At 42.7% G+C, this 26,908-nt stretch overlaps 1 protein-coding gene across 3 annotated transcripts; it reads left to right on the forward strand.

The window, feature by feature from the left end:
• The first annotated feature begins 3,069 nt into the window (after positions 1-3,069).
• Positions 3,070-26,908, forward strand: LOC308075514 (uncharacterized protein). Of its 3 annotated transcripts, none has more exons than XR_013932210.1 (18): positions 3,070-3,220; positions 5,587-6,146; positions 6,470-6,666; positions 7,026-7,129; positions 7,694-7,746; positions 8,409-8,673; positions 10,603-10,796; positions 10,963-11,088; positions 12,753-12,881; positions 15,359-15,481; positions 16,385-16,520; positions 17,548-19,034; positions 20,490-21,029; positions 21,297-21,688; positions 22,653-22,755; positions 23,033-23,579; positions 24,078-24,609; positions 24,938-26,908. XR_013932210.1 is itself a non-coding variant. In XM_080415431.1 (18 exons), exons 2-17 carry the CDS (start codon positions 5,985-5,987, stop codon positions 24,194-24,196), a joined length of 4,677 nt encoding a protein of 1,558 aa, XP_080271557.1. In that variant the 5' UTR covers positions 3,070-3,220; positions 5,587-5,984; the 3' UTR covers positions 24,197-24,218; positions 25,318-26,908. The 3 variants fall into 3 exon arrangements, 2 of the variants coding, with proteins under 2 accessions (XP_080271557.1, XP_080271556.1); XM_080415431.1 differs by having other exon boundaries at positions 24,078-24,218; positions 25,318-26,908; XM_080415430.1 differs by having other exon boundaries at positions 24,078-26,908.

Raw genomic sequence — 26,908 nt, forward strand, 5'->3', positions numbered from 1 at the left:
CTGGATAGTTGACATTAAAAGAAAAATGATTTCTGCTGGGGATGCAACCTCACTCTGGACATCAGTGTTCCTTAAGGTGTATTGCAACAGGCTGTCTACAGTCTCCCAATCAGTTATCCATGCAGTTTGTTAACATGGGGTATGTTGAGTGCAAGGCTTTCCATTATGTTTATTTCCAACAAAGTTGCAAGTCAGTGGAGGTACGGTATAGTATGTATTCCTGCCCGTTTACTAAATAACTTCATTTGTGTCTACATGACGGGATATTAATTGTCACAAAGAGAATCCAACTCTTCAGCCAAGTTGTGGGTAGAAGGGCTCGGTTTTCAACAGTGGGACAAAATTTATATTAAAAATAAAAATATTACCCGGGCACTTCAAAAGAGACTACCCGAATAAAATACTGGAGCACTCGACTGGGTCTGCACGTTTTATTAATTTGCAGGGGTGACGACCAGCGGTTTGACTCTGAGGAAGACGCTGGTCGAAACATCAGTCACCCCTGCAAATCTGCGAATTAATAAAACGAGCAAACCCAGAGTGCTCCAGTATTTTTTATTGGGTAGTCTCTTTTGAAGTGCCCAGGTAATTTTCTTTTTAATAGGGAAATGAATTGTGCTTGTTCAGGTTTCAGCCACAAGGTGGCACTGTAAGTCTAAATTTTGCCCAATGTAACGTTGCAGTAGGCTACTGCAATGGTTCTCAACCTTTTCAGGCCACGACGACCCCCCAAAATAATCATATTTGAACTGGGGACCCCCCAAATAATCATATTTGAACTGAGGACCCCCCACCCTGATAAGCACTTGGAATAGGAGTTGAGGCATTACATTTAGTTTGACTCGGTTTCACAGATAGTGTGAAAATAGCAGATCTAAAAGTCCTTACATTTTGACTTCACTGTCATCTGGGGACCCCCCATAATCATGTGGGGATCACCCTGGGGGTCCCGACCCACAGATTGAGAACAACTGGGCTAAGTTTACATGACAAGAATGGGCTTCATGTCAGTGTGAGTGTAGTCAAGTTAGTGTGACTGTATATTACTGAGCATGGCAATCATTTATGTATTTAAACCAAATGGGTTCGTAGTCACATCACATGCAATCATTCAGGCACGACCCCAGTGATACAGTGAAGTAAAGTAATGTAACTCTGTCTGCGGGATAAGTTTAGTTTTAGTTTTTTGGTAACGATCCAATCACTGCTGGTCAGTGGTGGAAACTAAGTAAAGTACTGTACTTACGTACAATTTTGATGTATTTTTACTTTAATTGAGTATTTCCTATTTTCGATACTTTCACTTCTACTCCACTACATCTCACAGGCAAACATTGTACTTTTTACTCAAATACTTGAAAACTTTAGTTAGTTACGTTGTAGATTTTGATTATTATTACAAAACATACATTTACCACTTCAGCCCTATTTAAACTTTGTCTGTTTGAAAATGTATACATTAGAAAACTTGTCAAATGGGACCTTCTGCATAATGATGAGTACTTTTACTTTTGGTACTTTTAAGTATATTTTGATGCCAATACTTCTGTACTTTTAGTCAAGTAAATTTGGAATACCGAACTTGTACTTGTAACAGACTATTTCTACAATAGGGTATTGATACTTTTTACGTACAAAATGTGAGTACTTCTTCACTGCTGCTGGTAGTATCATATCTCTCTCACTAGAGGCCATCAGAGTGCCTGTGCCAGAGTCTTCATCCCATGACCCGGATGGAAGAATGGCCAAATCTCATACATATATATTATTTTATTTGTTTTACTTTATTAGTAGCATTTAAAAACTTTACAGCAGTACAATGTTTTTTTAAATGATAATAACTATGCTGAAATGATTACACAAAAAGCTCGTTTCCATTGTGATCCTCACAATTGAATACACAGGACCCCAATGGAAACAAGCCATAGTGCTTTCTTGGGTTCAATCCTTTTAGCATGTATTTGTATTAAACTGTACTTTTCTGTGCTTTTTTGCTAACTGTTAGTAAATTATTCAATCAATCAATCCCTTGTTGTACTCAGTTGATGAATATAAACATGAAAATATTAAATATTTAAACTAGAGTTAAAACTATAGCTACCTGCTATTCAGTTAGCCTATTTCACATGGAAAATATTATATTTTATCTAAAAAAAACTTAAATAGCCGTATCAGCTGTTGCTTGACAACCAACTAGCCAATCACGGCGTAAACGTCCATACAGGCTATGGGATATGAATCCAACCATGGACCAACTTTTCCCAAACATTCCCCCTCCTCACTACGTCATCAGCCCCCGCCCCCGCCATGTCCGCTTATTATAAGCGACTTTGGGCTTATTTTTCTGTAAAGTTGCTTGTAAATTTTGGTTAGTTGCGGGTTGCGGTTTTTGGTCTTGTTAAGTTTTAAAGGGTAGTTGCTTATTTGGGCTTGTTTCTAAAGTGTAGTTGTTTATTTGAGCTTGTTTCTAAAGTGTAGTTATATATCATCATCATGATTTGTGTGCATGGGGTTCTCATCTTAAACAAGCTTAGTGCTTAATGAGAGTTCCAGTTTAGTAGACCTTGTATTGTGAATTTGTACTTCCATGTACTGTTATGTACTGTCATGTACTATTCTCATGTCTTACTAAATAAACTACATCAATCAAAAACATCAATCAATCAGTTGCTTATTTGGGCTTGTTTCTAATGTTGTTTAAACCAGTGGTTCTCAAACATTTTCATGTCAAGGACGCAACCCCCTGTATTTGTAGACCCAACCTTCTGCAATTTTTTTGTGCCAGAGACCCCCATACAAGATTTTGTGAATTTGAAAATATTCCAAAATGTTCACCTTTTCCCAAGATTTTCTTTGAAAATAGCAGATCTACAAGCTCACAACAGGTCACATCGCGCGTTGTGAGCATGTAGATCGGCTATTTTGAAATAGCCAATGGCAATGTATATGGTTAGAGTGCTCATGTGGCTTCTTTTGGGCTTGCTTTCATAGACCTGGTTCCTTATTGCTCTCACACAATCTGGCAACATTGCCCGCCTCGTGCCCAACTGACTTTAGTGAGTGGCGTTGTTGTCAGGCGGCGTCTCGTTCTAATATGATAACAACTGTCACATCGGTCAGTTTAATTAAGATATGATCTAAACGGTTATACGTTATTAATTGTACATTAATGCTTCAACAACAACATCATCATCAGAGCCAAGTGTCGGGGCAGTGAATGGTAAGTGAGGTTAGTGGGCTTTCTAGCATGGGCGCTCTCTGACATTAGTTAACGTGTAGCCCCGTTTGGAACCTCTCCCTCCGCTGTATAGCTCCGAGATGAGGTCCCGCTGCGTAGGGCGCCGGCAGAGTGCGACACCGGCGAACGTTGGCCAATATTGTTGATTCTTACCCTTTCCCGCAGATCGTATCCAAAAAGTAAAGGTCGTCCCCCTGCTCTCAAATGTTTTACATTTTAGCGGTCAAGATTTGTTTTACCGACGGGGTTGAAACAAGCTTTTAAATCGCTTATTTAGTCAGCCTGTGGCCAGTCGACCCCCGTCCGCATGCTCAGTACTGCAACCGTTAAGGTTGCATTGGGAAAACATGGCACAGGCTGACTAAAAAAGCGATTTAAACGCTTGCTTCAACCCCGTCGGTAAAACATTATTGACCGCTGAAATGTAAAACATCTGAGAGCAGGGGAATACCTTTGCTTTAGGGATATGATGTGCCAAAAAAAGGTAAAAAATCAACAATATTGGCCACTGTTCGCCGGTGTCGCACTCTGCCGGTACCCGACGCAGCGGGACCTAATCTCGGAGCAATACAGCGGAGGGAGAGGTTCCAAATGGGGATAGCTCATAACATACCCAGTAGTAGTGATGAAAACGGTTGTTTCTCTTTCAAAGCCAGAGGTGACCTAAACTAAACTTACTGACAATTTCATTTGAGTCAATGGTTAAACTAATGGTTATATGTTGTTGTTCTTTTGAAGCTTCTCTTGAACCGCGTGATCAGATCTGCCATTACAGTTGTTCTAGAAAGCAGCAGCATAGTCTGTAGACAGAAAACATCTCTATGATGATGATCCACAGCTGTCACCAGTGGTGTAAAGTAACTAAGTGCATTTAATCAAGTACGAACTTAAGTACAACTTTGAAGTATTTTTTACTTTATAGTGTTTCCAATTTTCAGTACATTTACTTCTACTCCACTACATATCAAAAGGCAAATATTATACTTTTACTCCACTACAATTATTTGAAAACTTTAGTAGTTACTTTGTAGATTTTGATTATTATTACAAAACAAGTACATTACCCACTTCAGCTCGGCAGAGCTATACATGTATACATTTTGGCCATTTGAAAATAGATACATGTGTGAGACGCATTGTGAGCTTGTAGATCTGCTATTTTCAAAAGATGTTTTATACATTTGAAAACTTGTGAAATGGGACATTGTGCATAATGAGTACTTTCTACTTTTGGTACTTTAAGTACATTTTGATGCCAATACTTTTGTACTTTTAACTCAAGTACATTTTGAATGCCGGACTTTTACTTGTAACAGAGTATTTCTACATTGTGGTGTTGGTACTTTTACATAAGTACAAAATGTGAGTACTTCTTCCACCACTGCTGATCTGGCACTCATTTATTAACATTTGACGATATGGCTTAGTTAGGATATCTTGAGGCAAAATTGACATGCACTCTGAACGTGTTAAATGATTGTTAACGACACGTTAAGACGACAATGTACTACAAATGGCATTAATGTGTGTATGAAGTTGTAGTTGTGACTGCAGGAGTTGGCATGATCAGGTGGTTTTGACTTTGCCTCCGTGACGTTTGTGTGAACAGGCAGTAAACCATGACATAATATGTGAACAATGACAACAACCACTGCCCATGCCCAATCTAATATATAAGACAGGTTTATGGCCTTGAGGCTAGAGTACACGTCAAAACACGAATCACTGTTTGTTTGGTCTCCTCGGGTTCGACTAGGTCCTGGGTTTCAATCAGGCTTTTCTTCATTCTTACTAACGGTAGTAGTAGCACAGTACTGCTTATGTGTGTGTCTTTCTGTCTCTTTCCATTTACACATGCCTCCAAAAGATTGGTTTCTATATTAAAACACCTGTCAAAATAACCTTAGCAAGTTAATTGTTAACATTTATAACTGTGTGTGTGTGTGTGCGTGTGCGTGTGCGTGCGTGTGTGTGTTTTGCTATTTTCAACTTGAAACACGCTTGGAAACTGAACTGGCAGGAGGTCTGCTTGGAAAACATTGAGTCACAGCAGCACAGAGCTAGCAACCAACTCACTAGGGGACCAAAGCCTCTAAGTAACACAACACAGTAGAAGACACAGGACTTTACAAGGCTTGCAGCTAGTAGACACACAGGACCGAGAGAAGCATGCTCAGGCTGATGAACTGCTCACTGCATTCCCTTTCACAACACACTGTGCACACACATCTTATAAAGTGTATGGCAGACTAATGTGGAATGTGATTGCATTCACTGTTACAACACACACATGAACGCCGACCTGTATCTTACTTAACAGCACTGCCTTTGTTTATTGCTTGTTGCAGACTATGCTTCCTGTACTGCTGTTGACAGTACTGCACACCCCTTCTTCTTGACAGCTGGAATCCCAGAGTGGGATTTGTCTCTTTCCCTCCAGCTGCTGGCTCCAGTGCCAGTAGTGACTATCCATTCACCTGTTGCCTGGGGGCCGAACATGGAACTAACAAATTCAAACCGCTAGTAGTTTGTGGATTCCAAACGACCATCATCTCACCCTTGCGCACACTTGATAAGAAAGAAGGAGTAAGAGGTTTGGTTCCCAGTCAAACTGGCTTGAACTGTAGAAAAACACTAATATTGCTGCTAAGATATTGCCAGTTTTGGGACTGGTGTTGGTTTCCCACCCTGGCAGTGGGTGGTCAGTAGCTGAGGTGGAGCCCGCCAGGCCCAGACGGAGGGAGAGATGAGTTGGGCCGAAGAGGACTGGACTGTGGGGCTCTCTGGTCGAGCTCTGCAGAAAGTGAAGGACCTCCAGGTCCAACAGGAGAGACTGTCCAGAGAGAACAAACAGAGACAGATTCAATTGGACAACACACAGGCTACCCTCAACAAGCAGACTATCAAGGTAGTACTGCTGCTATTGGTACATTGTACTGTTAATCTAGAGTTAGAGCTGAGAGTTAGATACTGATAAATTAACCCTGAGGTTTTACTGTGTAGCAAATTACAGTAGTTGTGCTCGGCTTGTTCTACAGAGATTGTTTATAATTTTGTATTTCACATTTTAGACGTAGTAAGCTACATGGGGGTCTGCATACTCAAGCAAGACTACTCCCCAATAGGCTTCCAAAAATAAACTTTTTTGGTGTTTGAGTCACCATAGGAAATGAGAGACGTTTCAGGAAGGAACACTAGCCTGTCTTCTCCTCTCCTTCCCCCTCCACCCAGTATGAGGAGACACGCGGGGAGCTGCAAGCTGTGCAGAGGGAGCTGAAGTTGGTGCATGAGGAGTCGCAGGCAGGGGTGCGTGCGTCAGAGCGACTGTCTCAAGAGGTGCAAACCAAGCAGTCTCTGGCGTGCTCTCTGGAGGGGCAGCTGGAGGCCGCCCGCACCCTCACCCACAACCTCACCCAGGAGGTCAAAAGGTCAGCATAGCCAGGATGAGGATAAACAATAAAATATAATTCAAATGGTAAAATGACAACCATGAATAATAATAATACAAACAAATTGAGACAAACTGTGCAAGGAAATGGTAAAGTTGGAAATGGCCTCATTCACCAAACACTCCTAACTGCTCCACTTTCTTCTGCCCCCTCTTTCACAACACCACACACATCCATCCATCTCCATCCTTCTGCCCCTGCCATATCCATGTTTCTGTTTCTATCCCTGTCTCCCTCTTTCTATCCGTCTCTGTTCCTGTCACTCTTTTTCCAAGCTTCTATCTTCTTCCATCCCTGGCTCCCTCTGTCCATGCCTGACTTTCTCTCTCTCCTACCAGGTTGGAGGTGGAGCTGGAGAAGTTGCAGAACGGCAACAGGCCTTCAGACTCCAACTTGTTCTCCACACCATGTTGGAACATGGCCTCACCGTGGGAACGCACTGGTACGGGTCTCTGTACACTCTGGTTCCATGACAGTCTCTCTATTAGTAGACCGAATCTGTGTGCTTCTTACCTATTTCACATTGCTTATTTTCGTGTATGCAGGGTTCAAATGTATTATTATTATTTTTGTAGACTTTCTAGAAGTGTTGGAAGACCACCTCCAACCACTGCATATATGCTAGTTATATTAAAATACTCTACCATACAGATTGGTTAAAACAGCATTTCATTAATTAAATTAAATTAGTCCTGGACTGTAGCTTTAAACCAGCCAGCAGAGAGGTCATATATTTATTTCCCAACTCTGTCACCCTTTCCTCATCACACTCTGTCCATCTCCATTTGGTCATAGTCACATCTCACGCTCTCTCTCACCCTCCCACCCCACCCCTCTCTCGCTGTCTTTCTCTAGGGATTACAGTGCAGTGCTCTCTGCTTCCTGTTTTGTTATTAGAACACAGTAGACCACAAGCTTTCCAGTTGTATTGTTTCTCATGGTTCTGGGTGTTGGTCGTCAGTCGTGGAACAAATCTCAACCCAAATGTTGTGCTTTTGTCCTTCAGGAGGTGGAAAGGAGGAGCATACAGGGCACAGAGGAGGAGAGAGAGACGTCAGGGTGAGTACTAATGTGTGCCAGCCGACACCAAGCCGGTCTCACTAAAGCGGTTTAACCACCCGTGTGGTTTTTCAAACTGTGAGCTCTAAAAATGGGAGATGTAAGATTAGATTCAAACAGGTCTGTCGAAACCGACCCTGTAATTTGAGTATTCAGGATGTCATAAATACACTTGGACAAATCCTGAAACTCCCGGAGTTACAAATGGATAAATGAACACTCAGATTTGACTTTTTATAAACATTTTATTTAGCGCTTATTTTGTGGGTAATGTGTTAACTCACTGAGTGCCCGAATTATTTCTGGCTATTTCTGCCCAGTGCGATTATTATTATTATTATTATTATTTATTTATTTTCAAAGTAAAAAAAAAGTGCTTAGGAAGAGAGATACAGCCTTTTTCAGTTATAAGTTAAACAAGGAGTGGATGGAGCTGCAAATCTTCAGATAATGATATCTTGGGTTCTGAACATTTTTTTTTTACTATTTTTTCAAAAACACGTGAAACACGTGATTGGCACGTTGCACCATAGCGGTAAAACAATGTGAAACGCGTGAATGGCACTCAATGAGTTAAGAAATTATGGATTAATGTTGATATGAGCAAGTAGCTTAATAACTTTGTCACATTTCTGTCTCTCTCAATCTTTGTCTGTTTTCAGCAACAGCTCCAGTATTCGGACACTCCCACATCCTCAGTCCAACGACAACAGAACAAGAATACGCCCCTCCGCCACCGGTCCGACGAATCGGATGTCTTCGCCAGTCCCTCGTCTGTGTTCCCATGGGAACGCAACAACTCAAGGCTGGTTGCTAGGGGACGAAGCGCACCCTCTCCTCAGACACCCCATGCTGAAGTCATCAGTCGGAGGCAGGTGGAACACGTGGATTGTGGGATAGCGGAGGGCCGCAGTAAAGAAACGGAAAGTGAGTGTTGGTGTAACTGTGTTAAAATGTACACAAATAGGCAGCTTGGATACAGCAAAAGCTGCTAAAACCTGTCTAGTTTTGGCTTGTTTGCATTCACTTATCAAATTACTTAAACTGTTTGTGGCCTTTGTGACCCATACCAGAGTACCTCTGCCCTGCCACGAGGTAATGTTTTTGTCCCCTTCTCTCTGTCTGCCTGTTAGCATGATGTCTCGAGCAGTTATGAACAGATTTGCACAAAACTTGGTGGAAACAATGGTCCTAGTTCAAGGACGAACTGATTAACACTGATTGGTCGAAAGGGGGTGTGGTAGTAGGTGTGCCACATCACAAAAATGCTCAGAACTTCTGAACAGATTAACATAGAGAACTGATAAACTGGTCACACCGTGATGTTGGTTGTCAAGCTCCAGTTGGTTGTCAAGCTTCTACCTGGGTGGAGATTTGTGACCTACAGTACTGAGCACATTTTCTAGTTTCCACATGTGTCCAGATAACACGTCTTGTTCCCTAAGAGGATGTTCAAAAACTAAAAGCTCATCTAAACATTATTCAGCCTGCTCTCAGGCTTGCTACGTGAGATTGAAGTGACTCATACTGTATTATTGGTAGCATCAAACTGTGTGTGTGACAGTAGCTTGAAGCAGGAAGCGGACAATTCAATCTGAACCAATAAATCCTTCCTTTAGCTGCTGGTGAGCAGCAGGGAGAGGGGAGGGTCACTGTTTACTTTGCTTGTTGGCTCTGTGTGTTTTTGTGCTCGTTTGCATGTTTGACAGTGGCTGTATATCTTTGAGTGAATGACTATAAGTGTGTGTGTGTGTGTGTGTGTGTGTGTGTGTGTGTGTGTGTGTGTGAGCGCGCATGTGTTCAGAGTCAGACAGAATCCTTGAATTGTCTCCCTGTTCACTGTGAGGTGTTGTGACACCCTGTACTAGTTACTACTGTACTAGAATTACACTAAGTCAATACACAACTGCTAGTGTTAACAGTCTGCCAGTACAGCCAAGGAAGCAAACATGACATGGTTGCTGAGCGGTAGCTAATGTTAAGCCACAACGATCTGCTTTCAACCAGGACCTCATTCAGACAAGACTTGTATGATTTCGACACTGACAATTTGTGGTAGAAATTAGAATCATCATTGGCTTGGCTGTGAAAAATAACCTAGTTTCTTGAAGTTTCATTGGCTTTGGAAGCATCTGAGCAACTTGAAATATACCAACAGGCCTTGTGTGGAGAAAGCCCACAGAGGAAGATGAGGGGTATGCAACATGATGACCCCTAGCCTGCAGCCCTGCACATAGGAGCTGTGGCTGTCAATTGGGCATTCACTATGAACTGATTGACCCTATTTCTGTAACTCTCTTGGTGCTATTGTGGTGTTATGTCAGACTCGTCAATCAAGCGCACTTAACCACTTAAGCCATTTATACAGTATTTAAAGTTAACGTCATATGACAAATAGCAGAAATAGCCAATCTACAAGCTACAAGTGTTGTGAGCCTATAGATCGGCTAATTTTGAAAGAGTATTAAAAAGATGGATGACATGGTTAATGTGGTTAGCAGATTAAAATGGACCAGTAATCGCAAAGTGAAGAAAAGAATAGACTTTATTTTCACAAGTGCATTTTGGAGCTCAGCTCCCAGGTTCAGCATAAAATAAGTAAGACGCCACTAATGGTAGTTATTGACAACGTAAGAAACCTAGAACAATGTGTGTCCTGATGATACCATCAAGAGGGCTTTTGGTTTCAGGTTTGCAACAGATGTTCATTATATCCAGAGGGAACTGCCCATCACCATGGGAATATGCTTTTATAGGATCAATTTATCCTTAAATATTTAATATGTTGCTCTGCTCACATTGGTCTGTATTGACCACTCGTCTAATGTGACCCTGACTTGTCTCTGTGTCTACCAGCGTGCGTGTCAGAGCTGCAGAGCCGTGTGGGGACGTTGGAGGCAGAGTTGAGGGCGGAGGCTGCGAGACTGAAGGAGGCACAGGCCGAGCTGGGGCAGAGCAGGAAGGAGGTGTCTGCCAGCGAGCACAGCCTGCAGAGAGCCCACGACCAGCTCAGCCTGGCACACACACGCATGGGACAGGAGAGCGAGCGGGTACCAGACACGCAAACACACGTTCATATATGCAGACACACAAGAACATACATATACATAAAATGCTAAATGAATATAAACTGTATTTGAGGTTGGCTTCAGTATATACACACACCTTATTTGTGGGCGTGTGTGTGTGTGTGTGTGTGTGTGTGTGTGTGTCCAGGCGTCCGGGGCAGAGCAGAGGCTGAGACAGCTTCAGGAGGAGCTAAAGTGTCAGAGACAGAACGCTGAGAGCATCCGACTCCAAAATCAACAACGTGTCAAGGACCTGGAGAAACAACAACAGAGGGTGAGACAAACAGAAAGACAGACAGACAGGCAGGACAGGAGCGAGGTGGGGAGAACGGAAGGATGGAGTGAGACAGAGAGAACATGTGAACATAATGAGCTATAAAGAGAAAGACATGTTGAGATTAGGGATGCACCGAATGGAAAATTCTTGGCCGAAACTGAATATGATTTAAAAAATAAATGTTTTTTATATGTGTGTATATATATATATATATATATATATATATATATATATATATATATATATATATATATATATATATATATATATACACCTTTTTATGTTGTACCATTGCTGTCATGGCTGTGCCTCTGTTGTAGAACTACATGATTATGGCAAATCTTATAATCACTATATTCCATCCATATTGAGATCAGTCATTTAAATTAAAATATATAATTATTTATTGTGTAGAATTAATAAAAGACAATATGTATCAAAACATTAGCATGCCATACAGTTGAATTATTGTAAATTAAAGAAACATTAATTCAATAAATATTAAAACAAATATTGAATAGCCTAACAAAAGGAAATATATATGTCTGCAGTTGCATTATTGCACATAGCCAAAATGCATTAATAATATTAGGCCTGCCATTCCTTCCATTCCTTTTGGAGTCACTTTCACTTAATTTTGTCACTTTCAGTTTCATTTTGGCGAGACACACACACACACACACACACACACTAGAGATGCACGGATGGGGTTTTTCGTCACCCAAATCCGCATCTACATGTTCATTATCCACCCGCCATCCAACCGCATGAATTATATGATCCTATTTATAGATGCAGATCTATAAATAGGATCATATAATTCATGCGGTTGGATTATTATTTTCCTGATATTTTTCTTATAAACAATGTTACTCACCACTGTCGCAATGTAGTGACTATACAATCCATATCCATGGTAACAACAAGCCCACATCTTCATTCAATTACTTTCACTTTCCCCATTTTGTTGCCATTTTATAAGTGACTTGGGCTTGTTTGGCGCTTGTTTTGGCCTTGTTTTTCATAGACCTGGCTACTTATTTCTCTTGCAAAATCTGGCAACACTGGCTGCCTGCAAAGCAACGTGCAGTAGGCGGCTAATTTGTGCCTGATGTTAAATAACGTAATATTAAAATTGAATTAAAATGCAGCTGGGCTCGGAGAGAAGCAGCGGCTGTATACTCCTCCATTCAACGGTGTGTTACCGAGAGAGACGCAGCTGATATATATACTTCTCCCTACAACAGTGTTTTACTGATCGGATTGTGTTGTTTGTGTATGTCTTCTAAACATTCGGTAATATTTATTCTGTGTTAAAATCAATTCGGCCGTAAACCGAATATGCATTCTTTTGCCATAATCGGCCGAATATACTCGGTGGCAGAATATTGGGTGCATCCCTACAGTAGTTGAGATGATTGTTGGACAGATGGATGACGAAAGCAGAGGGATGGGAAGATGAGAAGAGGGGCTAAAAATAATGGTACCTCATGTTTCTGTGTAGAAGATCTACACAGGTATCTACCGGAAATGTAACAAGACATACAGCAGCGAAGCACTAATAACTAGCTTGCATATGGTTTAAGTGTATTTGTTTGTGTGCATGTGCATGTGTGCATGGATTTTGTATGTATGTGTGTGCGCCCGTGTGTGTGTGTCAGGACGTGTTGGAGCTCCAGAAGGAGAGACAGTGTCTGGAGAAGCAGCATCAGCAGGAAGTGAATAAACTCAACCAGGAGCTTCAACAGGCTAGGACGCTCCACAATGCACTGCAGTCCCAGGCGGAGAAGGTAGAACGCACACACACACACACACACACACACACACACACACACACACACACACATACTGCAGTGATTTTATTCATTTGGATCAGCATTGGCCGTGAGTGAACACATCCTCTCTGTGTCCCAGTTATTTCCTGCCTCTCCTTATCTCTCTCTCTCTCTCTCTCTCTCTCACTCCTCTCTCTCTCTCTTGAGCGACTTCTATTATTTACTCCAGAGGTCAATGAACTAATGTAACTTTTTCTCCCACGCTTCCTCCTCGACCCTGCTTTGCTGTTTTTTTCTCGTCTGCTGTTTCACTCTCTCGCTTTCTGTGTTTTCTTTCCCTTATTCTCTCCTCTACTTCTCTTGGTTTCTTCCCAGAAGGGTTGAACAGCAAAGGTAATAACTGTGTGACTGTGTTTGACAGTGCAGAGAAACGTGGTTATGGGAGGATGAAATCAACACATGACTTTTAACTTGTGTCTGTGTGAGACTGCTGCCTGAAACAGTCAGCATTCTTATGAAGGGAGGCATGAGGGTGGCGTGGAGGTACTGCATGAAGATGTGTGTGTGTGTGTGTGTGTGCGCGCGTGTGTGTGTGTGTGTGCGCGCCGTTTGTGCGTGCATGTGTCACAGAATGGTACTGTATTGTTTTTAAGAGGTAATAATACAAGTTTGATCAGGATTCAAATGCAAACCTAGTTGATACCTGCCAGGTTGACTATTTCAATGACTTCTATTCATGAACCAGACCAGCTGCTCACAGAGATTACTTTCCAAACAATGACTATTCAGTCTGCCCACAATGTCTGTGACAATCTTAACTGGAACCACACATTTATTTTGTATTCTTATCTTGTTTGGTGTGATACAGCCATGTACACACATCAGCACAACGAAGCCACAGATTGCGTTGAATCCAGTAGCAAACTTGAAAAATCAAACTAATGTTTGCTGGCTGATGGTATGCATGCATTTCTTGTGACCCAGTTCACCACTTGAAGCATTCAGTAAAGGACGTAGAGGTTTGAATGGGAAACCCTTTCTGACTCATTGTCATTCTTTTCCCAGATGTAAATACATGTAAATATACATGTAAATACTGATCAGATAAAACCTGAAATAAAGATATGTTGGATTTGTATTTATTTTATTTATTTCAATACAATTTATTTTAATACTCTGCAGTAAGAAAGTCACAGTAGCTTGTACTCTTGACAGGCAGTGAGTAGTCCTCCAACTACTATTTCAAATAGAGTACATAAGTCCGGACGTCACTCGTTCAGCCCCTGGTTCGTAAAGTAATTTCTCCATGGAGAATAACATTGGGTCATCTTAGAATCGTCTCATAAGAATTGTGGTCCAAAAATTAACAAACTGTCTCGGCGATATTGTCAGGGAGGAGGTTCTGTATCGTTTATGATAGTCAGTCACTTATATTTGATACAGTCTGTTTCTCGCGAAAATGTAACTAATTCGGCGGAAGTGACATTATCGTTTTCTCACCGTCAGTTGATGCTTCATATCCATAAGAGTCAAACCGCCGGGATCATTTGTTTATTTTTGGAACACAGTTCTTATTTAACGCGATATTAAAGACGTCTATGGGGATTCAGAACAGGGGTGGAAAACCGCGAACCAGGTAGGATGTGTAAATTACGTCAGACTTCGGTGCTCTATAAACATGGACATAAACACTCAAAAAGGTCTTTCAGGATTATTTTATTTTTTTCTCAGAAGGAAAATAATCTCATAAATCCTACAGTGTGGTCAAGTCAAATAATCTGTATGTTGTTTATGTCTGTTAAAGTTATATTGGCTTATTCATTTGCCTTGTAGTGAATATTCATGCATTACAAGCCAAGAGGTAATGTGTGTATGAATGACCTTTCCATGCAAACCACTAGGGCAGACTAGGGCTGGGCGATATGGACAAAATGTAACCATATTTTTCAACAAATAAATACCTCAATATGGATATTGTGATGATAATATACATTATCTTTTGATTTTTTTATAAAACATTTTCTTAAATGGTAAAAATTGAAATTGGTTTAAGTTATTAAAACAAGGAAAAGACAACACTTATGATATTACAATATGCACAATTCCAGACGATATTAGTCTCATATCATGATATTGATATAATATTGCCCAGCCCTAGGCTAGACAGACTAGGCCTGGCAAAGTGTTGGCTTAACCTAGTTAAAGCTGCTGAGTTTTCCCCAGAGTGTTAGAGGGTACATTAGATGGATCTCATGCTAGATATTGATTTCATCGCTCCCCTCCACCTCCTCTCCTTACCACTTACCTCATCATTTCCTTTTTTTCTTCCTGATTGGCTTCCATAAAAAAAACAATGGCTTTATTTATGGCTTCTTTATTACACCAGGATTCTCCCTCCATGTTCATAATTTACACTCTCTAACCGTGTCCTGTGTACTGAACGATAACTTTCACCCCTCCCTGCTCTTTCTCTCCCTCCGTCTCTCTGTCAGGTGTCTCTTCAGAAGCAAGCGTTGGAAAAAGAGATTGAAACTCTCAAAGAGAAACTGAAGTGGACAGAAGGAGAGCTAAAAGAAAGCCAAAGCAAAGATACACAGACACAAGCCAAACTGACGGTAACACACGCATAATTCCAATCTCAAATGAGTCGCCATATCACAAGTCTTGTGACTGTAGGTCTAGACATGCTGTTAATTATTCATTACCCAAGCAGTGGGCACATAATACATTCTATGAATGTTTTAACAGCTTATGAATCTGTCCCATGCCATATGTCACTTTGAAGATAATGAGCAAGTGATCGCTTTATGGGTAGTGCAACTGTTTTAACATGGTACATGGATGTACAGTACTGTAGTTCTAAAGAGGTTTTTATGGAGTTAATAACTTCATATACAGTAAATGATAGAACCAACATTACAGAAGATGTAACCTGATAAAACGGTAGAGGGACCAATCATGCAATTATTCATATTGTTTAAAACCCAACATTAGCAATTTTAAATAGCAATGATGCATATTTTGTCACATAGCAAAATTCAACCATAATTTGTGACTTAAATGGTGATATCATTTGATCTGAAATGTACTTGTTTTGAACTTTGAATGTTGCGTTTAAAAACTACAACCGACACATCTTACAGTACCTGTTCTTTAACAATAAAAGCCTTACTGTATATATGCCCTTAAATTATATTGCAGAGTTCATTTAAGCACCTCGTAATGGCAAAACAAATCTACTACAACCTAATATAGCAGATGGTGACATATACCACAGACATCCATGCACCAAACGCATTTTGATATCAAGATCTTTCTTTACCAAGCATTTGATAGCAGTGATGTTCGAGGATCATTGTATAATTTTCATAGTTAATGAACCACATATAAAGGAGATTTGATTGCCAGTCATCCTATCCTGGCACTTTATTAATATCATTTCAACTGTTGTTGTCATTAACTTCAGTTTGAATGAATTCCCTTCACCTCCTATTCAACACCACTTCCTCATGTGTTAGGAGGCACAGCGGGAGGCAGAGGGCGTGGCAGCGGGCCTGGAGCAGAGCAAGAGGAGAGAGAGAGCTCTGGAGGAGGAGGGGCGGAGACTGGCAGAGGAGCGGGCCGACGCCCTGCACCTCCTCAAAGAACTGCAAGGTGAGAAAGAGGAAAGAGATGGATGGGTGTGGTCTGAACGGCATGTGTGATTCATTATTGATTTCGTAACGGTCTGATGGATATCTGTTGGCCACATAATAAAGCCAGAGTGATTGCATTACAAATGGCCATTTCTTTCATTTTCATGTCCTCTCGTTTACAATGCAGTCTCAGAGAAATGCTGACCCCTGCTGGTCAATGGCTCAACATCTTCAGACTTGGAGCAGGCAGTATCACGGCCCAGGCTGGAATACATATTTAAACATTAATAACCAACCAACGTTGACTGAGTGATTTTTCCGAATTTAGCGTTGCATATAAATGTTACGTTGAGATGGTTTCGTAATTTAAAATATAAATATAATAATGGAAAAGGCAGGCAGGCGTCAACAGCAGCTTGTATGGCGTGCCCAAGCGAGCCGCTAGGCGGACAAGTCCACCTTTGAGCAGCCGGCGGCCTCGTGCATCTCGTGGACAACCGTGTTGTCCAAGTTGTTAAGCTATGGTGGACAGAATAGGTTATCATCGGTTTCAAAGTTGAAAATTTTTCCCATCCCTACACTCTAGCTGTTCTATGATATTTTATATTAAATGTCGAAAACAAAAAAAAAATCACACCCTGTGTGAAGTGGGCGGTGTCTTGCTAGCTAATCACAATACTGAATGGAGTCGATCAATCATGTACAAAATATAAATACATTTATTGAAACACTCTTTATGATGGACAAAACCATAACTTGAAAAAAACCAATTTATGTTTTTTTTCAAGTTATGGTTGCTTATATAGGGCTATGCACATGTGTCATGTGACACTGGCCAATCACAGTCCTGAATAGGCTGTGATTGGCCAATCACAGCGCAGGATAATTGTACAAATTTCCAAACCTCACTTTTAGGGGCGGTTTCACTGCCCAAGATATTTGTACATTTTTCCAAATCTCACTTATAGGGGCGGTTTCACCGCCCAAAAATTTATAAGACTCAATAAGTATTGTATTTTTCTTTTTCATATCCCTTTCAATTCCAGACCAGAAGGCAGCCACCCCGTTACCCACCGTCCAGTTTACCTCAGTTGGACAGAGCTACCCCTCTCAGCCCTACACCTCAAACCACCCCCCCCGACCCCAGGCTTCCACCAAGCAGCGTCCTGCTAGCGGCACCTCCCGAGGCGAACGGGCCGGGGACGTGGACGCGGGGGAGCAGGTTTCAGCAAAGTATCCCAGTGACAGAGAGCCGGGCGAAGGCATCGACTCAGAGCACATCACCGCCTTCAGCTCCCAAGACTCTGAAAGGTTACGGAGTCAAGAAGAGAGAGGGAACACTAGGGAGGAAGACGATGATGAGGAGAGGAAGAGTACCAACAATGAAGGTGACGCAATGCGGTGCGATGGCTCCGGGACAGAGACACTCTCCAAACTCAACGTTGGTGCTCCTAACACCCCCGCTGCTTCCTCTATGGTCTGTGACCATGAAATTCAAACAAAGTTCTCCCTGGTGCAGTCAGCCACTCTCAGACCCGACGAACACACCTTGACCACAGCTGAAGACCTGCGGAAGGAGAACGCCTCGTTACGTTCAGAGCTCTGCGACGCTCGCGAAGAGCTCCAGAAACGCCTGGAGGACCTGGAGAGCCAGCGCCGGGCAGAGGCCGAAGCCAGGACACGACTTAAACAGCTCAGCCGCAAACACGCCAGCCAGGCCGGGGAGAAAGAGGACCAGGAGAAGCAGAGGAAGGCAGAGCAGGAGCGTTTGAGGGCAGAGGCGGAAAGCTTAAGGAAGGCGCTGGCTGCTCTGGAGTCGGAGGTGAAGAGAGAGAGGGAGGCACGAGAGACGATGAAGAGAGGGGAGTTCGACGAGGCGAAGGAGAGAGCTTTGGAAGACAGGGAGAGTGAAATGATGGATCTGAATGTTCAGCTGAAGAAGCAGCTGGCCGAAGTGAAGGCCCAGCTGGCTTTAGAACGGGATGAGAGGGAGAGGGAGGAAGAGGAGAGGAAGAGGATGATGAAGGCGGGCAGGGAGGGAAAGGTGGACTTGAGCCTCAAGCTTGCGGAGCTGGAAGCCGAGTTGGAGGAGGTGAAGAGTCGTGGCAAGAAGGAGCTGCTGGATGAAAAGAAGCTTCCAGAAGCCAACAGCCCTCTGACGTATCTGAGTCTCCACAACGACGAGCTAAACTCCAATGTCGTCAGCCTCGACGACAAGCTCCTCCCCTCCCCAGAGCACCACCGCCTATTCTGCGAGTCCGCCAATCAGCGCAATGCAGATTTGTCCTGGGTGACAGATCTCATCCAGGAACAGAGTACTGAGGACCAAACTGCGGTGGAAGACACCACTCTAAGAAAGCATCTGCAGGGGTCTTGTACCCCAGACCAGGAGACGGTTCCCATGGGCCTCCAGAGGCCTGGGTCTGCTTCCTGTGACCTGAGCAAGGAGGTAGAGCGTCTGCGTGAAGAGAAGAACAGAGAGGTTGTGCGGGCGAAGCAGTGCCAGGCCAAGTTGGAGGACATGCAGAGCCAGGTACAGTAGATGACATGGGATGGGTTTTAAAGTTATCATGACATTCATTTTCACTTTTTTTATTTTCAATGTATTATTTGGGGTTTTATGACCTCAATTACACCCAAAAAACCTGAACTTAGAACATTCAGTGGATTTTCTGTGGTCTGGGGTTTTCTGAATAATTAGGCTGAAAAGTAATCTGAGCTTGGCCCTTCGACAGTGAGGTCACAGTCGATTAATCCCGCCCACTCTCCTCCTCGCCCCTCCCCTCCCCTATCCTTTCCTTTGGGGGGGGCGGAGCAGAGGCGATGATTGACAGGCAAAATCCCTCACCAGCGACACCCGCAGGCAAAGATTTCTTTTTTCATTGCAGTTGAAAAGGCTTTAGAAATGTGAGAGAAAAACACCTGCCATGGATCACTGGAATGGAATTTTCACTTAAAACTTTTTGTACACTTTTGAAGGACCAGGACAAAGACTTTGAATGTGGTGTAAAAGTGAATGTCATTAAACCTTTAAAGGAGTAGTTCACCCAAAAAATTACCTATTTTCTATCAATTACACACCCCATGAAGCTTTGAATTCCTAAGCATTTCTAAGCCAATAATTTGTATCATCAGTCAGTAGGAGACTCCGCTGGTCATCTAATTATTGGCTTGCGACAAAAACCAAAAGTCTCCATGAATTAGGGTGTGTAATTGATAGAAAATAAGTTATTTTTGGGATGAACTACTCATTTAATTTGTGTTTCTTCAAACTATAATGCACATGTGAAATGTATAAGATTATGTTCGATAATAGATGAAAATCATGCAACAGATTGCTCTGGTGCTTGATTATGATTGGCTGGGCAACGTTCAAACATCGTAAAATGTTAAAGGAAAAAACGCACACCTAACACATAACATCAGCATCACTGCGGCAAACAAATTGTTTTAAAATGTGCCGCATAGTGCCCCACAGCTGTTCTAAAATCACTGTAAACCATGGCCTCTTGGGGCTTATTAAGTGCAGAAATCAACAAAAGCCAGCTGAAACTAAGGACTTGCATATTGCATTAGTAATAAGTAAGTAGCCTTGGAAACCAACTGTTACCCAGCCATGTGGCCCATAGGTTAGGAGCCTATCTCCTGTTTATGTAGCGTGAGGCAGTTTTATGTAGATGGTTACCCCCTGGACATGATGCTTTGATGGCATGTCGCAGGGACGTACCCCTATCCAACCTATGATGCTGAGTGCCAAGCAGGGAGGCAGAGGGTACTGTTTTTATAGTCTTTGGTACGACGCTGCCGGGTATTGCACCCCAACCTCCCAGTCTCAGGGCAGACGGTGGACACTCTAACCACAATGCCAATGAACTAGTACATATTGCAGTGTGAGGCAATCAAATTGTTACATTTTTCTATTAGAAAATGTATATTGAAGTCTTTCAGTTCTTTACTTTCTTCATAACCCACCTCACCCCCCCCACAGGTGACAAGTCAGACGCAGCAGCTAACCATGGCCTTCGACAGGCAGAGTCAGCACATCACAGACCTGCTGGCAGAGCTGCAGGAGAAGGAGGGCGCCCTCCGCAGCCAAGAAGAGGAACTACTGCGCTGCCGGCAGGATCTGGCAGCACTCGGGGCACAGAGAGAAGACGAGGAGAGGACGAGAAGAAAAGAGGGAGGGAGAATTACGGTAGAAGGCTGTGCAGAGAAGCATGAGAAGGAAGGACCAGACAAAAGGCAAGCGGGGGAAATCACCAGATTGAACCACTCAGAGGAGTTGACAAATATCACCTGTGACGCGTTATCCGCTTGCCTGGGCCAGGAATATTCAGGTCAGAAGAAGACAAGTCCAGGAAAGGATGTTGCTTCCTGTCCAGGAGAGGAAATGGTGCACTCCGCCAATGTGTTGAGTGATGTCATCTCCCAGGGAGAAAGACATGCAGAAGATAAGGAGAGTGAGATGGCGGCTGAAGAGGTGTCAGGAACCGTTTCTCAGCCTCAGGTTGTCGTCCTGCAGCAACAGGTGGGGTTCAGTAGAGAGACATGGAGTAACAATGCAGTGAAATGTTATTTTTTAGGCATCATAGACAGATGTAATTAATGATGTTTTGCACAGTTCACAAAGTAGATGTTTGCTGTTTTGGATGGATTCATGTTTTCCTCATGAATCGTAATATACAGTATAAATACATGCAAGCATACACATATATAGTACTTGAATAATATCCAGTACGTTTAATATATGATAATCATTCGTTATAATATAATATGTAATTTCCCTCATGTCCAGATGGAGGCACTGCAGACAGCGCTACAGGTTCTCTCTGAGGAGAACCAGAGGCAGGCTGACGAGTTGAATATGTGGAGGCTAACCTCCCAGCCTGTTCCAACCCTTGACCAGAAGCTCCCTCAAACATGTAACCAGCCACATATCCTGGACCAAACCTCTGCTCTCAGACAGACTTTGGTTCAGTCAGAACAACAGCAGCAGCAGACTCGGAATGAGGTCCAGGCTCTTGTTCCAACCAGTCATGCCAAGGATGAAGATCCTGTGCTTGGTCCTAAGTGCCCAGCTGCCCCCGGTGTCCCCCAGAGCCCCAGCACTGTGACGGTAATCAGAGAGGATGAGCTCCTCCTGTCCTGCTCGTCCAACAGAATGCAGGGCCGCACCCTGGGTTCCAGGTAACACGCATACAGTACTTTCACTTGCTTATGGCGGCCAGTTGATAAATCGATACACATCGGCACAACCTTAACCCATTGAGACCTGAATCCGATTCTACATGTCTCCTAAATCTCAACAGTATTCCGCGGACCCCCATCAAAATATTTTGTTCCAGGGACCCCCAGGAGTAAAGATTTGAGTAAAAAATGTTCGCTTTAAAAATATATATATTCAAAGATTTGCACACATTTTCACGATTTAAAAAAAATAGCAGATCTACAAGCTCGTAGCGCGGCACTTGGTGCCGCGCTATGAGCTTGTATATATGCTATTTTTGAATAGCCCAAAGTGTAAAATAATGCTTTTTAGCTCAAATCAAAAAATGACACAGTTCCAGGTCTTAACACATTCCATGCCAGAGTTTAATCTCATAATGTACTCACCAGTGCCAGCGTTTTATTGTTGTTTTTTTGTTTTTTTCATGTCGCCACAGACCTCGCTAAATAAGTTAAAAGTGCGCGTTCATTTGGTTCTAAACACACAGCGGATCTGTGAGAAACGGCCAGCGAAAATAGTTTCCAAATCCGAGCCGCCATCTTGAAGATACAGTGGATCAACGCTAAACAGTGATCAGCGAGGAGAAAAACAACAACCGAGAAAATCGAGTTTTAAACAGGATCCCAGACAGGAAGCGGATACGATCGAAAAAACCGGAACCCGAATAATTCTGTTTCCGACCGGAAACGGAAATGGATCAAAAAAATTCGGAAAGTGCACCTGGGGCAATTTCAATGGGAATCGGCGGTTCGCGTAGATCTACGCGACTGGCACGCTGCGGCTTTAAATAGGTTCGCGTAGATCTACGCGACTGGCATTCAATGTGTTAATGGGTTAATAGCACAATGCATAGTAGTTTTTTACCAGAGCTAGTGTATGTATTTATCTCCGTTTTGAATAAATAATTTTCCTGTTCCACCACAGACTACTGCACAGTAACTACCCTGAAACGAAGACTGTTGTCCAGCATAAAACGAAGACCTCAGCCCCTCAGGACTTCATGCAGGAGCCTGCCATGGATGATAGGGTGACTCATTATTATTGACCCCTCTGTCTTCATTATTTATATATTAATAAAGATAAACGTTCTAAATATATTATATTTAGAACATTTCAGATGTATTTGTCATCAATAAAAGATAAGCAAATTTCACTTTTACAGCATTGAAAACACTAGTTGCGAGAGTGCTTTCAAAGGTTGAGGTTAACGATCTCTGTATCTTTAGGTTTCTAATGTGTGTGCTGGTACTATTTTCTCTGAATAACTAGATTAATTGAGGCCTTAAATCATTTTCTTTCTCCAGGACTCTGAGAAAGAAAACGTGGATGTAAAACACCCGCTGACCAAAGAAACACAACGCAAGGACAACAGAGAAGTCATCCAAAAAACGTCCAACAACGGCAGACAGCAGCACGTTGCCAAAGACTCCCATGTAACCACGGAGAGCCACAAACAGGCTCCAGAGAGACTGAACGCGTCCAGGACCCTCATTACCAGACACATGAGCCAGCAGGACTCGGGGAGTGAGGGTCTCGGAACGCCGAAGAGCGTCTGCACACAGACAGAAGAAGAGATGAATCCCACCAGCGTCTCTGCGGTGTCAGAACTCCAGCATGCATACACACAGACCGAAGGAGAGGAGATAGAGGAGTTAACGGCATCTCCCCCGCTCTCTCCCGTCCCACTGCCCATGGATTTTGCAGACAGGATGCTGTTTACTGGCACCTTCCCCATACCGGCTGACCCCGCCCGCCTGGCAGAACGCATCCGCCGTAACCGCTGCCAGCTGTCGGCCGCCTTTGACGATACAGAGTACGAACCATATGGCCTGCCCGAGGTTGTTATGAAAGGTGTGTTGAGCAGTTCTTTGTTGATAAAGATTGGCAGATATTTTGGTGGAATGTAATTTTGAAAAGTAAAACATCTGGGATGAATAAAGTTGCCCAAAAACAATGAGGAGTTTGTACTCTAATCAAAATTATGATACAGTATGACACAAGTATTGATGGTATTAGTGGAACAATACGAGGATTAACAATTATTATGAAGACAACAGAAGCCTCTTTTAACATAGGTTCCAAATACAGCAAGTTCAGAATATGGTTTGGCTGCCAGCCACTATGATGAACATTCTGGAATCTTAATGGGGACATGTCACCTCTATGGTTCTCTCTCTGGTTCCCACATTATTTCTTAATCCATCCTCAGTATACTTCATGTACTGTGTTGCACTTTCTCTTATTTATTTCAATTTATTGTCTCCTGCACTTCCTCCCTTCTCTCAATATATTCTCCCTCGTTTCCTGACCCATATTTTCTTTTCTCACTTCCTTTTCCTCTTCCTGTAGGTTTTGCAGACATCCCCAGTGGGCCCTCCTGTCCCTACATTGTGAGAAGGGGTCTGTTGGGGACAGCTGCTGTGCCGCTCCCTCAGAAGGAACAACTCCCGCGTGAAGAGACTGATTAGACCTCAGTTCCACCAAATCCAGGTACACTGGATCCAGAGCAAAGTTTTTCGCGATCTATTTCATGTTCTCTTCACGCCACTGAAAACAGTCACCAAGTTAGTTCAATCAGCAGACAACTCCTTTTTTTTGGCTCATCAAAATGAAATGTATAACAGAATAAATGATTGAATTCACGCTAATTTGGTGAGGCACAGAAAATATATTCGTTTTCCTGCCTCACCCAAGAGCTGCACCTCTTCAATAATCGCTTTGGAAAATACTATAGTATAACAGTGAAACAATTAACAGTCAAACAAATTAGTTTGGTGTCTAAAGGCTTTTAGACTATATAAAACATATATAAGTTATCTGAGTTGGCATGGAGGTAAAACACTCCCAGATTCCCAGCAGCCGTGTGCCTATGGCTTGGCAGGCATAGATCTAGAAACCTAGATACCTCATTGGCCTCTGCAGTTCGTTGGAGCGACCTGTTTCGTATGGTGGCCGCCATATTTCCGGGGGGCACGGGCACTGGCTAATCACAGCGTGTTCACTACTGGCCAATCACAGCGCGTCTTTTCCAGGACTTGTCAGAATCTAGTTGTCCCGCCCCCACCTGCCTCTGATTGGCCTACTGAACGCCCCTTCTGTGACGCACACGGAAATTTCCAGCTGCCCCCCAAGGAAGCGGAAGCGCGCCCGCCATACAGACGCTTCAGAGCCAGAGGAGGCGTCTACCTTTTATATGTCTATGTTGGCAGGGCTCTCCAATGAACACGATTGGCAGTGTCTGTGGATGGGAAGTTGGCAAGGAACCATGTCCTTGGCTCCGCACCAGTACCCCCTGCTGGTTGGTCAGTGCACTTTCTAAGTGAGGATGGGAAGTTGGGGAACCCTGGTGAACCTCCCTGCATTACACTCTCCTGGTGAAACTTCTTGCAGTCTGGTGAAATGAAGCAGCTGGTGGCCCTATGTGTATCAGAGGAGTCTTGTGGTTGTCTACACCCTCCACAGGGCAGCAATGGTGGGGGGGATTGACAGGGACCACAATGGTGGGTGGGGACAGGGACCGCAGGGTTACACGTGGAATAGTTTTCAGTTTGCATTCATGTACAGTATGATTTCTGCTGGTTCCCAACAGATCCAGAGACCAATCAGATCCTCTAGTACATCAACAGCTAGATCGAAGGAACACTTAAGTCACCAGCAACACTTTAAGATGCACTACACTGCCGCACCTCTGCAACCGCTGCACTGATCCAGGAACTTTGGGAGATGTGTGTATCATGTAACCTGGCCTGCAAGACCAACTTTGGCTAGTTGTGTCTGCACTGTTCCAGCTGCATGAAACACCTCAAAGGGAAACTAAAATAACGCCTAATAATTGTTGATTTTGTCTTCTGATAGCCATTGGGAGATTGAGTTGTTGTTCTTAATGCAATGACTTGACACCAACTCATATTTTAAAGAGGTAGAGGTTAGATGATTTGTGATATACCGTATGTAAGCTGATCCAAAAAAACATTTTCAAAGGGATTTAATTTTAGTTGTTTTTTTTGTTTGTTTTTTTAGACCTTATATTATGCCACAGATTTAGCCCATCGGTCTAGTTTCGCTATACTGAACGAAATGGCTTAATTTTATGCTTTTGTTTAAATTAACCTGTTGCCAAGAAAAGCTAATTGTTTTAGTTGAGATTCCTTATTTATGAACACTTGAATGTGTTTGTGTGCAGAGCACGTTTACAATAATTTGTAGTGTATTTTGTTTGTGTTGTAGGGGGCAGTGCATATTATGCGAGATGTCTTTGAACACGTATGTTGTCATCTCTCTCACTGTGTGTGTGGGGAGAGAGGTACTGTAGAGACAGGGAAAGCATGTGTGTATGACTCAATCGAACGTCTCTTGGTTTCCGCTCCATGTATGGTGATCCATTCTGCCTTCTCCGTTTCCCTCTTTCTCTCTCTCTTATCCTCTCCTCCTTTGCTGTTCTCTCACTCCAACACTCACAAGCACACAACTTGGCTTTGCTCTGAATTTAATGAATTGCTCTGAATTGAATGACAACTAAATGTGTGAAGCTTTATTTTTTGAATAGAGTATAGAGACGATTTGTTTTTTTTCTGTCTTTTGGACCAGATATAATATATTTGAGTGGTGTTCTTTTTGTTTAGTTTTTTTGTCCTAACAGACAGTAGCCAACATGCAGTGATTTGTAGATCAGTGTTAAATTGAAGTACATGCACTTTTTTTGTGCAGACCAAGTGTCCTATAAAGTTTCTCTTAGCAGCCGTAGGCTGCTCCTGACACATTTTGAACTAGATATATATTTACAATGACATTTTCATCTTTGCACTGCCATACTATTGGAACAGAGCAGCATCTTTGTATAAAGTATGAAAGTTAAATGTTATTTGACAGTTTTTAAAGGAGTAGAGGGATTTTAATTTATCACGTGTTATGTGTTTACTGACTATAGGTTGGGATATCATTTGAAGTAATGGGGACAGTTACTGATTTGATATGATGCCATTGGCATTTGTCATGTTGACCAACCCGCCACTTCTCCCCTTAATTGCCTTCATATCTCTGGGATTTGTAGTCCATTAGCAGCGTGACTGTTAGTAGGACTCATCATACCACAGAGGACCACTGTGAATATCTTCCCCTCTTTAAGACTCGTTTATGTGAATGTAACTTCATGTAGGAAGAATAAAATGCTTAGCTCGGAA

This window comes from Gymnoscopelus braueri, assembly GCF_963280865.1.
Source record: "Gymnoscopelus braueri genome assembly, chromosome: 20".
Classification (NCBI taxonomy): Eukaryota; Metazoa; Chordata; class Actinopteri; order Myctophiformes; family Myctophidae; genus Gymnoscopelus; species Gymnoscopelus braueri.